Raw genomic sequence first — 16,012 nt, 5'->3', positions numbered from 1 at the left:
GTGTGGGGGTCCCAGGCCTGGTTTCTAACGTGACCTTGAATAAACTCAAAATGAGGAATACAATGGTTTGGTTTTTGGTAAGGGGCAGAATTTTACATAAAAAGAGCCAGGTAGAAATAACAGTATTATGTCCAATAAGTCTGAGATGCGTTCCAAAAATTATTTTCATTTGCAAGTTGAACTTAATTATTTGCGTATGTAAAACCAACCAAACAAAAACATTTGCATTAATGCATTTAACAATTAGTTTTGTTCATAACATTAGTAAATTACAATCATTAGAAAATATTAAACGAACACCATTTTTTTGGAAAAATTGTCACTTTCCAATCAGATTGACATTTGAAATGATTTTCAGGTGAGCATGCTTGAAAGGTCACTTCAGGACACCAAATAAATATATAAAAAAGGATATACCTTATTAGTCTCACTCACACACACATACACAAAAGAGAGAGTATGACAAATATCTACACATTGTTGCAATATCAGAATAATGCTACTGGACGAGGTGAATCATCATGTTTGCTCAGTCTCAAATGGAGACTACAACACAAAAACCCGACGGCTCAGTATGGTCTGTATCTGCTTCATGAATTTTGTTTTAGAATGATGACATGGAAGAATGCATCTTCTTGCTGTTCGCCAATTGCTCCTGATTCTACGATGTCTGAGTTGACTATTTTGATGAACCAGCCGAGGTACAGCGCGGACTCAAATGTCCTCTGGTTGGACCTGTCAGATCTCATGTAGAAGAGGAATGAGAGCACTTCCTTGTCCGTCTTACTGATTTCTTTCAGCTTCTGCTTTTCATAGGTCTACAATGACAAACACGGAGATCAGCAAACATCAAACACAAGTGACAGTACAAGTAATCAGATAAGATAATTATAGTGGGCGATTTTAACATCCACACAGATGCTGAGAATGACAGCCTCAACACTGCATTTAATCTATTATTAGACTCAATTGGCTTTGCTCAAAATGTAAATGAGTCCACCCACCACTTTAATCATATCTTAGATCTTGTTCTGCCTTATGGTATGGAAATTGAAGACTTAACAGTATTCCCTGAAAACTCCCTTCTGTCTGATCATTTCTTAATAACATTTACTCTGATGGACTACCCAGCAGTGGGGAATAAGTTTCATTACACTAGAAGTCTTTCAGAAAGCGCTGTAACTAGGTTTAAGGATATGATTCCTTCTTTATGTTCTCTAATGCCATATACCAACACAGTGCAGAGTAGCTACCTAAACTCTGTAAGTGAGATAGAGTATCTCGTCAATAGTTTTACATCCTCATTGAGGACAACTTTGGATGCTGTAGCTCCTCTGAAAAAGAGAGCTTTACATCAGAAGTGCCTGACTCCGTGGTATAACTCACAAACTCGTAGCTTAAAGCAGATAACCCGTAAGTTGGAGAGGAAATGGCGTCTCACTAATTTAGAAGATCTTCACTTAGCCTGGAAAAAGAGTCTGTTGCTCTATAAAAAAAAGCCCTCCGTAAAGCTAGGACATCTTTCTACTCATCACTAATTGAAGAAAATAAGAACAACCCCAGGTTTCTTTTCAGCACTGTAGCCAGGCTGACAAAGAGTCAGAGCTCTATTGAGCTGAGTATTCCATTAACTTTAACTAGTAATGACTTCATGACTTTCTTTGCTAACAAAATTTTAACCATTAGAGAATTGACCCTGAACCATCCCTTAGTTATGCTGCTATAGACGTAGACTGCTGGGGGGTTCCCATGATGCACTGTTTCCTTCTCTTTTTGCTCTGTATGCACCACTCTGCATTTAATCATTAGTGATCGATCTCTGCTCCCCTCCACAGCATGTCTTTTTCCTGGTTCTCTCCCTCAGCCCCAACCAGTCCCAGCAGAAGACTGTCCCTCCCTGAGCCTGGTTCTGCTGGAGGTTTCTTCCTGTTAAAAGGGAGTTTTTCCTTCCCACTGTAGCCAAGTGCTTGCTCACAGGGGGTCGTTTTGACCGTTGGGGTTTTACATAATTATTGTATGGCCTTGCCTTACAATATAAAGCGCCTTGGGGCAACTGTTTGTTGTGATTTGGCGCTATATAAAAAAAAAATTGATTGATTGATTGAAGTAATCTAACAATAATGTTACAATCACAGTAACATGGAGCAGATCTTGATTTATAATCTAGTGATTGAAATCTGCGTGGCTTTGTTCTAGTATTTGGTGTTTCCCTCTCTCAGGCTTACTGAGCTAGTTTTGGACATTTTTCCATGTACTCACTATTCCATTCTGCCACCAGCTGCTGTACAGTTGCTCTGATTTTAACAAAATACTGTTTAGAACATTAAAATCTGTTCAACAACGTGTTTTGTTGTGGTTGTCTCCACTGAGGTCCCAGTCAAGATACATGACAGCACAAAATGGTTGAGAGTCTACAACCGAGTTTTTTGTTTCATTCTTCCTCCACACAGAGAAGCAGTTCCTGAGCTTGTTGCACACTGTCAGAGAGAAGGTCAAAATCATCAGGAAAACTGAGTTCTTTCTGGACAACAGTCTTACTTCTCAGCTATTGTGGGGGTTGATGATAAAACCAAACGGTTCCTTTTTTCTGATATTGCCTGGTGCAATCTGAAGTCAAGGGCAATAAAAAATAGGTACGGAGACAGTGATACTCCCTGTAAAACACCAGTGAGGACGGTAACTGTTTCTCTTTCAGGAGATAAGCCTTTTGCAGTCATGTTGGTGGAGATGTCACTTACTGACTGGGCAATCCAGGGTGGGAGTCCACAGGCCCTGACGATCTTCATAGTCTTTCCTACGCAGACTAAAAGATTTCTTAAAATCTGTGAAAGTGATAACTCCTGTCTTTATCTGTTGGAATCCATTTTGATTGATTCGGCTCAAGAGGTCAACAGCTGGTTGACCATGCTGTTGTACCTTTGCAACTACTGAGCTGAGACTGATTCCTCTGTAGTTGTCAGTGGACGTGAGATCTCTGCTTTTGGGGATAGGCACAATGTTCATGAATGTCCACTGGTCTGGTGTATCTCGGTGCATGTGGGCTCTGTTGAAGATAGGGGATGGGGACATATTTAAAAAGTCCAGGTTATACCGTCATCCCCAGAACTCTTAATAGGTTTGAGTGACTCAACATCTGCCTGGAATTCCTCTGGTGAGAATGACCTGTTGTTGATATGTAGGTTTCTGAAGATTGGCTTGATATTTTTGTCTTTGATACTTGGTGGATTGCCTGGGAGCTCCCTGAAATGTCTATGCCATGCATCAAGTCTATTGTGTACTTTCACCCTTGATTTGGTTTGGCGGTGATGCCTTTAATTCAATTTATGAAGTTCCAGATCTGTGTTTACTGCTGACTGGTGTGGTATCTTTCTATTTCAGAGATCTTCTGAGCCAGATCCTCCTCTATCACTTCAATATACACACTGAACAGTTGCTCTTTCTTTTTGACATGCGTGTGTAGCTTCTTTAGTACTGTTTCTGTCACAAAATATACTACATTGGCAAAAAGTAACTTTTATTTCTTTGCTATAGCCTTTTGGACCATGGGATGGTCTGAATATTGCTCTTTTTTCTTCTTGTTGGGCATTGGTTTTAAGACCCTTTGATTGTTTCTTCTTGAGCATTAATGAATTTGCTCAAACATGCTGTTACTGACTCTACCCAAGTTCCTCATCTGTTGCATTACTGGTTGTACAGTATGCAGAGATCACTGATGGACCTGGGTTTCCTTGAAATGAAGCCATGAGGACCCTCGGTGAGAAGGACTTGACTCTGTTCAGGGCTTTCTTGGATCTATGGTTCACAGCAATGACCACTCCTCCAACTACCTGCTGTATATTGTGCGATGGTGTCAAAGTCACCAGAAAGAGGGCAACCATCCTGTGATATACAACTGGTTTACCATGTACAATCAAATGCTCCTGAATTGCCAACACAGATATGTTGTGAATTTTGATATTCCTGATTAGTTCTGCCATTTTTGGTTATGTTCTCAGGGTTCTTATGTTCATAGTGTAAAACAAAGACTTTATTTTGCATCATAGTCGTCTTGTACCTTAAAACCAGCCTTGCAACGTCAGGGATGCTGACCCAGTGTTCTTTGAATGAGAGTCTCGTGAGAAACACAAACTACTTCACAATTTTCAATTTTTCAATTTATTTTCATTCATATAGCACCAAATCACAACAGAGGTGCCTCAAGGCGCTTCACACAAGTAAGGTCTAACCTTACTATCCCCCAGAGCAACAGTGGTGAGGAAAAACTCCCTCTGAGGAAGAAACCTCAAGCAGACCAGAATCAAAGGGGTGACCCTCTGCTTGGGTCATGCTACAGACATAAATTACAGAACAATTCACAAAACGACTATACAGGAAATGCCGTTGTTGCACAGGACAGGAGGGTCTCCAGCACAAATACCACACTCATCTCTGGATGGAGCTGCACCTTAAACAGAGAGAAAAAAAACAGAATCAGGCATCAGAAAGACAAGAAATACAGTATAATTTGTCAGCATTAAACAACAAGAAAAACAGGAAATACTAAGGTGATCGCAGACCACTAGCCCTAAGCTTCACTAAAAGACCCAAAATTTAGGTAAAGTTGAGGCCGCGGCAAGTTCCATTTCCTAATAAAATGAATTAAAAGAGTAAAAAGTGTACAACTATACTATGCCTGTATGCTAGCCATATGAACGGAAAAATAAGTGCATCTTAAAGTGGATATGACACTTAAAGACAAGATAGTCTTATTACATGTAACAAAGGTTATATAATTCGGTCAACCTAAGCATTTTGGGAAAATGGATGCGGTTCTCCCGTTATATACAACATTTGAACGTCCCGCCACTGAAAAATGTGCACGCCCCGTGACCAGCTTCCCGCTGAGCACCAAACCTGAAATACGTCACTGCGTGTAGACCGTATCGGCTTGCGCACCTGGCAGCCGTTGTTTACACTTTTTTAAGCAGCAGAAACTTTGATTAAACACAGCTCTCAGGGACTTGTTTGTCGATATGCTTGACCAGTGTGTCGCAGCATATTGCACAAACACAAGGGCTAAAGGTTTTAGCCTTTTCAAGTCCAGGCAGATTGATCAAAAGCCGCGGTGTTGTGTGATGCACGAAATGTCAGGCTGCTGCTCCCTCCGCTCGCACACCCGTATTTGCTCCCAATAGCAGACACTTTCCTCTACTGTCTCCATGTTCTCGCACCGCTCACAGGAACACCTAAAATGTCAACTTCAAATAATATGTTCACAATAATCTTGAAATGGTCAAGGAACTTGTAAAAATATTAGTGCAATACGCAGTAAACACGGTGGCGGCATGTTCACTGTTGTTTTCAGTGATCTTTTTTGAAACTTTCACCATTTATTTCCTTTTCTTTCGTGAAAATAACGTCACTAAACACAAATGAATGCAATGCCAGGCACTCAAAAACGGCAAAAACCCAAAGGTAATGACGGTGGTCCGCAAGTAGTAGCTACACTATCACGGCTCCGGAACAATAACAAAGGTGGTAAACAGACGCTAGAATCGAAAATGCTATAATTATAGTGTTAGAAACAGCAGCAACAAAAATCAAAGCCTCCCTTACCATTCCATATTCTGCAGCCTTTCAAAATCCATCAGAATTGGCACATCTCTTGCCTCTGCTTCGGCTCCGCCATAAACACCGTCGGCATTACTTTTGCTGGCAGAATGCTCCTGGTTTGACTGTTCGTCCGAAAGATACGGCTCCAATCTGTAGGGTCTAATCACTGCTGCAACATCCTCAGGATCCGAGTCAGTCTCGATTTCCTCACAGAAACAATCCACACTTGAAGAGGAGTCAGAAAAGTTCTTGATCTTGTCACTGTCCATGCTGAGGTCTATCTGTTCCTGTGACCGCTGATGGAACGCTGCCAGCGCGCTTTCCAAGAAACACACTTTTGAGAAGCTGTACAAACTTTATTTCTCAGTGATAATGATTAAAACCACTTTCAACTTACTATACTGTATGTATATTTTTGATATTTATATCAGTTTTACCTAATTTTTTTAGGTGTCATATCCACTTTACGTCTGGACTTGAACACCCCCTCTATCGAGACAAGGGCCAGCTAGCAGCTATAAGAACAAGTCAAAGAAGGCTTTATTTCTTACATGTTTATCGTCACGGCAAAGCTGGTGAAAAAGCAAAAAAAAAAACAAAAAACAACAACAACAAAAAATGCTTTCAGAGGAAGCGAAGAAGAGAAAAAGAGCAAGTGACTGAGAGGGGTCAGACACGGGTGACCCTTGTGGCTTTCTTGGAACAGCGAGAGCTGCAAGATAAGGAAGTGTGCAAATGGATGCAGATCTGACCTTCTTGCTGCTGCACTTGTAAGTTTATTGAGAAACTCTCTGTTCTCTATGTATTTCTGTGTATTGTCACTTTCTTGACATGGTTCCACAGCTTGTGTTCTCTGGCTTCATTGAAAACAAATGTACATGGAGAGCGGAAGAAGAGGGGCGGGCCAGCAGTGAGTTTTTACAAACTACAAATTAAAACTCAGAGCCTTAACAGTGTTTCAGTGTTTTCTCTCAGTACCTTGTAACTCACTCACTCACAGTACCTCTGTTTGTAGGTGAACTCCGTCATCTGTCTTGAAGCACCTGAGAAAGCAGTCGGACCCGGTAAAGTTCAGGACTACAGGTACCCCTCTGAAAGGTGCGTTCGGGACTTCTTTGTACTTATACAGGGTTATTTGTGCTACACACACAGGAAATCAAACGTATAAGAGCTTTTTTCTTGTGAACCTTTATAGTGATGAACAAACAACTTAACAAAATAACACCCAAATGAAATGCTGATGTTGCAAACATTTTCCTCTTGTTGCAAGTTTTGCCATGTTGTTGTCACCATGATGTTGCTGTGCTGTTACCATGTTGCAGCATTCTGCCGTAGTCTAACAAACCTGGATTTGGTGAAATATACAGCCTCTTCTGGTTGCAGCAGCTTTTCATGTAGTTGCTAGATGCTGTATGCTTGAGCCAAATGTTGAGTTCATTTAATTGTCTGAAGGTGCAACTTTGTCTTGGCACTGAAAATAAAAGAAAATAAAACAAAGGACATTTTAAAACCCATTTTTCTATTCTCTTTGCTCAGTACAGAGAGGGGAAAAATGTCACGGATCTCTCTTTTTCTCTCATCACTCTCTCTGTATATGCACACACTGGTGATTATTATCCAGGGTAGTTTGTGTAGTGTGGTGGATGAAGTGACGTGCAGCACCAGTGTACACTACCCAGCCTGGCCTGATCTCTGTGCCTGAGGCCTGATCTCCCTTAAAGTGACTAAAATCAATCAATCAATTTTTTTATATAGCGCCAAATCACAACAAACAGTTGCCCCAAGGTGCTTTATATTGTAAGGCAAGGCCATACAATAATTATGTAAAACCCCAACGGTCAAAACGACCCCCTGTGAGCAAGCACTTGGCTACAGTGGGAAGGAAAAACTCCCTTTTAACAGGAAGAAACCTCCAGCAGAACCAGGCTCAGGGAGGGGCAGTCTTCTGCTGGGACTGGTTAGGGCTGAGGGAGAGAACCAGGAAAAAGACATGCTGTGGAGGGGAGCAGAGATCGATCACTAATGATTAAATGCAGAGAGGTGCATACAGAGCAAAAAGAGAAAGAAACACTCAGTGCATCATGGGAACCCCCCAGCAGTCTAAGTCTATAGCAGCATAACTAATTCAAAATGCTGCAGCTAGAGTACTAACAGGGACTAGATGGAGAGAGCATATCTCACCCATATTGGCCTCTCTTCATTGGCTTCCTGTTAATTCTAGAATAGAATTTAAAATTCTTCTTCTTACTTATAAGGTTTTGAATAATCAGGTCCCATCTTATCTTAGGGACCTCGTAGTACCATATCACCCCAATAGAGCGCTTCGCTCTCAGACTGCAGGCTTACTTGTAGTTCCTAGGGTTTGTAAGAGTAGAATGGGAGGCAGAGTCTTCAGCTTTCAGGCTCCTCTCCTGTGGAACCAGCTCCCAATTCGGATCAGGGAGACAGACACCCTCTCTACTTTTGCTTCTGCTCCCCTACACAACATGTCTTTTTCCTGGTTCTCTCCCTCAGCCCCAACCAGTCCCAGCAGAAGACTGCCCCTCCCTGAGCCTGGTTCTGCTGGAGGTTTCTTCCTGTTAAAAGGGAGTTTTTCCTTCCCACTGTCGCCAAGTGCTTGCTCACAGGGGGTCGTTTTGACCGTTGGGGTTTTATGTAATTATTGTATGGCCTTGCCTTACAATATAAAGCACCTTGGGGCAACTGTTTGTTGTGATTTGGCACTATATAAATAAAATTGATTTGATTTGATTAATAATACTGCCTAAGGGAAACATGTATAAAGTGAATAAAATTGGTCCTAGCACAGAACCTTGTGGAACTCCATAATTAACCTTAGTCTGTGAAGAAGATTCCCCATTTACATGAACAAATTGTAATCTATTAGATAAATATGATTCAAACCACCGCAGCGCAGTGCCTTTAATACCTATGGCATGCTCTAATCTCTGTAATCAAATTTTATGGTCAACAGTATCAAAAGCAGCACTGAGGTCTAACAGAACAAGCACAGAGATGAGTCCACTGTCTATAGACATGTTGATGGTTTGGAGGAAGTAACTAATGAAAATAACTCAGACAGAACAATCGGAAAGAGAGTCTAACCAAATACCGGCATCACTGAAAGCAGCCAAAGATAACGATACGTCTTTGGGATGGTTATGAGTCATTTTTTCTGTAATAGTTAAAATTTTATTAGCAAAGAAAGTCATGAAGTCATTACTAGTTAAAGTTAAAGGAATACTCGGCTCAATAGAGCTCTGACTCTTTGTCAGCCTGGCTACAGTGCTGAAAAGAAACCTGGGGTTGTTCTTATTTTCTTCAATTAGTGATGAGTAGTAAGATGTCCTAGCTTTACGGAGGGCTTTTTTTATAGAGCAACAGACTCTTTTTCCAGGCTAAGTGAAGATCTTCTAAATTAGTGAGACGCCATTTCCTCTCCAACTTACGGGTTATCTGCTTTAAGCTGCGAGTTTGTGAGTTATACCACGGAGTCAGGCACTTCTGATTTAAAGCTCTCTTTCAGAGGAGCTACAGCATCCAAAGTTGTCTTCAATGAGGATGTAAAACTATTGACGAGATACTCTATCTCACTTTCAGAGTTTAGGTAGCTACTCTGCACTGTGTTGGTATATGGCATTAGAGAACATAAAGAAGGAATCATATCCTTAAACCTAGTTACAGTGCTTTCTGAAATACTTCTAGTGTAATGAAACTTATTCCCCACTGCTGGGTAGTCCATCAGAGTAAATGTTATTAAGAAATGATCAGACAGAAGGGAGTTTTCAGGGAATACTGTTAAGTCTTCAATTTCCATACCATAAGTCAGAACAAGATCTAAGATATGATTAAAGTGGTGGGTGGACTCATTTACATTTTGAGCAAAGCCAATTGAGTCTAATAATAGATTAAATGCAGTGCTGAGGCTGTCATTCTCAGCATCTGTGTGGATGTTAAAATCGCCCACTATAATTATCTTATCTGAGCTAAGCACTAAGTCAGACAAAAGGTCTGAAAATTCACAGAGAAACTCACAGTAACGACCAGGTGGACGATAGATAATAAGAAATAAAACTGGTTTTTGGGACTTACAATTTGGATGGACAAGACTAAGAGTCAAGCTTTCAAATGAATTAAAGCTCTGTCTGGGTTTTTGATTAATTAATAAGCTGGAATGGAAGATTGCTGCTAATCCTCCGCCTCGGCCCGTGCTACGAGCATTCTGGCAGTTAGTGTGACTCGGTGGTGTTGACTCATTTAAACTAACATATTCATCCTGCTGTAACCAGGTTTCTGTAAGGCAGAATAAATCAATATGTTGATCAGTTATTATATCATTTACTAACAGGGACTTAGAAGAGAGAGACCTAATGTTTAATAGACCACATTTAACTGTTTTAGTCTGTGGTGCAGTTGAAGGTGCTATATTTTTTCTTTTTGAATTTTTATGCTTAAATAGATTTTTACTGGTTATTGGTGGTCTGGGAGCAGGCACCGTCTCTGCGGGGATGGGGTAATGAGGGGATGGCAGGGGAGAGAAGCTGCAGAGAGGTGTGTAAGACTACAACTCTGCTTCCTGGTCCCAACCCTGGATAGTCACGGTTTGGAGGATTTAAGAAAATTGGCCAGATTTCTAGAAATGAGAGCTGCTCCATCCAAAGTGGGATGGATGCCGTCTCTCCTAACAAGACCAGGTTTTCCCCAGAAGCTTTGCCTATTATCTATGAATGTCTATACATTAGACAGGGCAAATTCTCTATCGATTTGATTAGAGTGCCTCCCAAAGATTTCTCAATTGTTTCTAGACCATTTTTTTCCATAGAATTGAATAAGACCTGGGCCATATTTATCTCGCATATTTAATGAGCTAATTTGCATATTTGACCTAATTAGCATAAAATCAAGATATTCTCCTTTTTCAATATGAAAATTTCTTTTCAGGTGGACCCAAGGCCACAAATGAATTATTAATTTACCATATTTCTCAAATGAATCATTTAAATGCCCTATGAATGGTACAGGGTGCTCTAATTTGCATATTCAAGATGGCCACCAGTGGTGGGCACAGATAACCAAAAAATTAACTTCGATAACAGATAATCAGATAACTGAAAAGTTATCTTCGATAAAGATAAAACAATAAACCACCCCAAAATGTATCGGAAGTTACAAATAACCGATAAATTCCAATATTGTCTCTGGTACATTTACTACTAATAATAAAAATAATTTAAGTTTTAATGCCACAATAGCTTCTAGTAATATTAAAAGTAACAGACCCAAACAGAGACCACACTTTTGTCTTTGAACATTCTGCCCCTGCTGGAAGTGCTTGTTTACTACAGAGCTCCCACCACAGAGGCACTCTGAGAGCAGCCATAAAGCCAACTCTCTATCAATCACAATGCTCCGGTCAGGCGGAGGTCTTGAAAAATAAAGTCATGCTGACTTATTGTTTTGATTTATAAATAACATTAATACCGGTAGAATAACTCCATTAATGTCAATTCTGACATTTGTACAAAGTTAAAATATAGCATATATCTTTTAATGTTGAATAATGCACTAATTCTGAGGTTTTGTAAACCAAACACAGACAGATCACAAAGGATTCTGGGTAAAAGTGCCTCTGCTAAATATTGTTTGGTTCAGTCATTCATTATGTAAACCAACACGTTAATGTGACGTCTGTCGTGTTTTGGTGTTTACAGATAAATGTGCTTTTGTAAAATATTCCTTTATTTATTTGTAAAAACAGGCATTTTTACGGAGCCCTGGAAGTGTCATCGCAAAATGTTTTGCATGTGGAGAGTGTGCGCACGTTTTATGATGTTGTAAAACGTGCTTTACACTGTGTGAGATGATTTTCTATGCAGGAATTTTTTGGGCCGAGTTTCAGGTTAATCGCGCATCCTGCATCGTGTAGTGTACATGGAGTAACAAGCTGCGTTTAACATCTCAGGACCACCTCCTGATCGCCGATCGTATGGTCGAATGAAAATCAAACCTGTTTGATATTATTCTGGTCGGCCGTCGTGAGGGTATCCTGCTGAAAAGCTACAAGCATCTAACCGGTCGCACTGTGCCTGTGCAAACACTGCAGAGCTGTCTTGTAATGTTTTTTTGTTTTTTTTTTGCTGCTGTTTTGTTTTTAAACTTCATTTGTAAAAAAGAAAAAGCCATTTGCAAAGCCAAAAACCTGATTTGGTGCCCAGACGCTTAGTACTTAGGGCAAATACTGCCATGAACAACTACTGGCCAGTAGATGGCAGTAGAGGCATTGAAAACAAAATTCCAGATAATCCCAGTCTGCTACATTTAAAATGCTTAGAATATAACAAACGCAAATACAATAACAATGTCTATAAACCCAGAGAATATATTGACGAGAGTTTTAGGCACTAGAGTTTAATGCTGTTGTCTGTGGAGCCTGAACAGCGTGTCTGAAATGCAATTGTCCTGTCGTGATCGTACTGAGATTACATCATCCTAACCATAATGCACTGTTGGGCACAGCATGTGCTCACAAAACCTTAAAAATTAGCACATTACTTTAAAACTAAAACATATATCTGATATTCTCACTTTATAACACTTCAGACATGACAGCAATTTTAAATAACTTGTCCAAAATTAGTCTGGTTAAAATTTGAACCCTCCATCCATCCATCCATCCATTTTCTTCTGCTTTATCCGGAGTCGAGTCACGGGGGCAGCAGCTCAAGCAAAGCCGCCCAGACCTCCCGATCCACACACACCTCCCCCAGCTCCTCTGGGGGAACCCCAAGGCGTTCCCAAGCTAGCCGAGAGATGTAGTCCCTCCAGCATGTCCTGGGTCTTCCCCGGGGCCTCCTCCCAATGGGACGTGCCCAGAACACCTCTCCAGCGAGGCGTCCAGGGGGCATCCGGAAAAGATGCCAGAGCCACCTCAACTGACTCCTTTTGATGTGGAGGAGCAGCGGCTCGACTCCGAGCTCCTCCTGAGTGACCGAGCTCCTTTGAACCATAAATTAAACATGTATGCCTCTGGATGACTTAGGTGATATTGCCAGCATATCGGTATGGTGTTAAAGGAAATGATTTTTTTTTTTTTGGCCATTTCTCCTTTGTCTACAGAGGATAGAGACGCTTTTCATAGAAGCAGCTCTCTTCTGTTAGCAGAGGGTATAACTGTCCATCTGTTACAAAGCCTTTAACAGATGAACTGATTTTATATTTTAAAAATGCTTGTCGCTGTTCAGCTTTGTTTACTTTGTTTATCAGTCTAAAAGTTAACGGACAAAAATTAATCGGAAGATAATTGGTCCGATAATGGTTTTTAAAGTTTTAAAGGGGAGGTGATGGTCTAGTGGTTAAGGTGTTGGGTTTGAGACCAGAAGATCATGGGTTCAAATCCCCACCTGACTGGAAAATCACTAAGGGCCCTTGGGCAAGGCCTTTAATCCCCTATTGCTCCCAGTGTGTAGTGAGCGCCTTGTATGGCAGCACCCTGACATCGGGGTGAATGTGAGGCATAATTGTAAAGTGGTTTGAGCGTCTGATGCAGATGGAAAAGCGCTATATAAATGCAGTCCATTTAAAGTTATCTAAAAAGATAATCCGATAATGAAAACAGTATCTTTGAGATTTAGAATACTAGGAAAGTTTTTGGAATGTTGTAGGGTAGAGAAACTTTTCAGGTGTATAGTGTGTGCACTCTAATCAAATTGATAGAGAATTTGCCCTGTCTACATTTGTCATAAGCCTTGCAGGGTCTCTAATCACCTGCTCCTTGGCCTGCTGTAAAATCCTAATTTTACCTCCCTGTAGAGCTCTATCTGTGTTCACAGACAAGATGGTGGTGCCTTCCCCAGTAGGGTGAAGACTGTCCGGCATCAGCAAGCAAGCCACGGCAGCCGCAGTACAAAGGCCGGTTATCAATAAAACTAAAGCCTTGCTGTCTACAAAATTGCACCATCCACCTATTTAATGTCAGCCTGCTAAACGCCTCATCATTACCCCGGGAGGGGAGGGGAGCAGAGACTATTAATTGATTCCAACACATCTTTCTTGCAAGATCACAAGTCTTCTCTATGTCCATTTTTGTGACCTATGAGTACTTCATCCTGACATCATTGGTGCCGACGTAAATACTTTTGTGACTGTATCTTGTATCATGTTCCTTTGTCTGTCTACCCTTCTGCAGCGTCAGCACCCTAAGATGGAAGGAAGTGTTGGGAGCCCTGGCCCCAGGAATACATTTAATGTCAGCTGGCGTCTGTAACCTGACTTTGCAGGTGACAGAATCCCCTATCACTAAAGCCTGCCGTTTTGGCCTGGAGAAAGGAGTGGAAGTCACCTGTGGGCTCAAAGAACTCAAGTCAAGCATATCCAAGGGAGAAAACTGGTTCACAGAGGCGAGTGTGATCAGGGTATCACAACCGGGCACCACGCTCTATGTGACTTCCTCCACCTAACCACAGTCTGAAAAGCATCCTCCACAGTCAGCATTTCTAGGCTGATGCTAATGGGCACGATAGCCAGCCCAGCACTAACCTCGTCTGGAGTACCCATAACATCTATCTCCACTTTAAAAAATGTGACATCTTGAATAGATGCTGTGAACTGAAAACCCACCCTTTCATGGGACCAAGTGTGGGAGGGGTGGAGGGTTGGACCAAACCTATGCAGAAACGTAGACCAACGTCACATTACATGGTGCTAAATGGATCATATGTGGTTTGATGTGGATCATATGCGGCGACACAAGCCATTCGAGGCTGGCTGGGCCTCAAATGACAGGTCAGTTGTGACTCATTAGAGGCTGATACCTGGCACATGTGAAGTACTTAGTGGCACATAGTCTTACCAATTGTCACAGTGCTGGATTCTGTCACAAAGACAACATCTTTTAAGGTGCATCCTTCCTCCTCACATCCTTGACAGGAGCTCCCCGTACTGCATCCTCTCCCTGCCACCACAGAGATGCTGGTTTTCTTCATTGTGACCATCAGCACATCCTGCCCATCCTTTTGCTCATCTTCCACTTGGCAGATGTCTTCTGTCTTTATCTCATTGTCATCCAAGTCTTCCTCTCTTCTCATTTCCCATTTGAAACTGAAAGTTGCAGACTCCTTGGCAATGGGATGCAATAGGTTCCCAGGACACAGCTCAGCTTTGTTCACTGTCATCCTGATGGACTTGTGAATTGTCTGCAGGCGAGAGTGGATACGAATGGATGAAAAGCAGTCAGAGTCCTGTTGAGTACTGACATTACACAGTATCTCTCAATGTCTGTGTATAAAAATGCCCCCCCCCCCCCCCCCCCCCAATTTCTTTATTATTTTTAACCCCTGTTACATCCTGCAGCATGCATCTATCTGTCTAACCTTTATCTGTCTGGTGATATTAAAGAGACACAACTCTATCATAACTGTTCAAGCACGAAACGAAACCGCAAGTACTGTCAGCATCCTGGTGTTCTTTTGTCCTTAAATAATCCATACTACAACTCCAATTTCAATGAAGCTGGGGCATTGTGTGAAGTGTAAATAAAAACAGAATACAATGATTTGTAAATCCTCTTCAACCTATATTCAACTGAATACAGCACAAAGACAAGATATTTAATGTTCAAACTGATAAAACTTTGTTTTTGTGCAAATATTTGCGCATTTTGAAATGGATGCCTGCAACACGTTTCAGAAAAGCTGGGACAGTGGTATGTTTACCACTGTGTTACATCACCTTTCCTTCTGACAACACTCAATAAGCATTTGGGAACTGAGGACACAAATTGTTGAAGCTTTGTAGGTGGGATTCTTTCCCATTCTTGCTTGATGTACGACTTCAGTTGTTCAACAGTCCGGGGTCTCGGTTGTTGTATTTTGCGCTTCATTATATGCCCCACATTTTCAATGGGCGACAGGTCTGGACTGCAGTCAGGCCAGTCTAGTACCCGCACTCTTTTACTATGAAGCCACGCTGTTGTAACACATGCAGAATGTGGCTTGACACTGTCTTGCTGAAACAAGCAGGGACGTCCCTGAAAAAGACGTTGCTTGCATGGCAGCATGTGTTGCTCCGAAACCTGCATGTACCTTTCAGCATTGATGGTGCCATCACAGATGTGTAAGTTGCCCATGCCATGGGCAGTAACACACCCCCATACCATCACAGATGCTGGCTTTTGAACTTTGCGCTGGTAACAATCTGGATGGTGTTTTTCCTCTTTTGTCTGGAGGACACCACGTCCATGATTTCCAAAAACAATTTGAAATGTGGACTCATCAGACCACAGCACACTTTTCCACTTTGCATCTGTCCATTTCAAATGAGCTCAGACCCAGAGAAGGTGGCGGTGTTTCTGGATGTTGTTGATGTATGGCTTTCGCTTTCCATGGTAGAGTTTTATCTTGCACTTGTCGATGTAGTGACGAAC

At 41.5% G+C, this 16,012-nt stretch overlaps 1 protein-coding gene across 1 annotated transcript in view; it reads right to left on the bottom strand.

Moving 5' to 3' along the window:
* il1fma (interleukin-1 family member A) overlaps positions 1–16,012 on the bottom strand; it is a 30,733-nt gene continuing 14,721 nt past the window's right edge. Inside the window, exons 4-7 of the mRNA XM_034194593.1 lie at positions 14,441–14,783; positions 6,938–7,063; positions 6,596–6,732; positions 1–818 (exon numbers count right to left, since the gene is read on the bottom strand). Of these exons, the coding sequence (XP_034050484.1) occupies positions 591–818; positions 6,596–6,732; positions 6,938–7,063; positions 14,441–14,783 (834 nt within the window). The 3' untranslated portion in view covers positions 1–590. The remainder of the gene's footprint in view (positions 819–6,595; positions 6,733–6,937; positions 7,064–14,440; positions 14,784–16,012) is intronic.

This window comes from Thalassophryne amazonica, chromosome 2 (genome assembly GCF_902500255.1).
Source record: "Thalassophryne amazonica chromosome 2, fThaAma1.1, whole genome shotgun sequence".
In the NCBI taxonomy this organism is placed as follows: domain Eukaryota; kingdom Metazoa; phylum Chordata; class Actinopteri; order Batrachoidiformes; family Batrachoididae; genus Thalassophryne; species Thalassophryne amazonica.
Note: the sequence above shows the minus strand (reverse complement) of the source record. Positions and strands in the feature narration are given on the sequence as shown.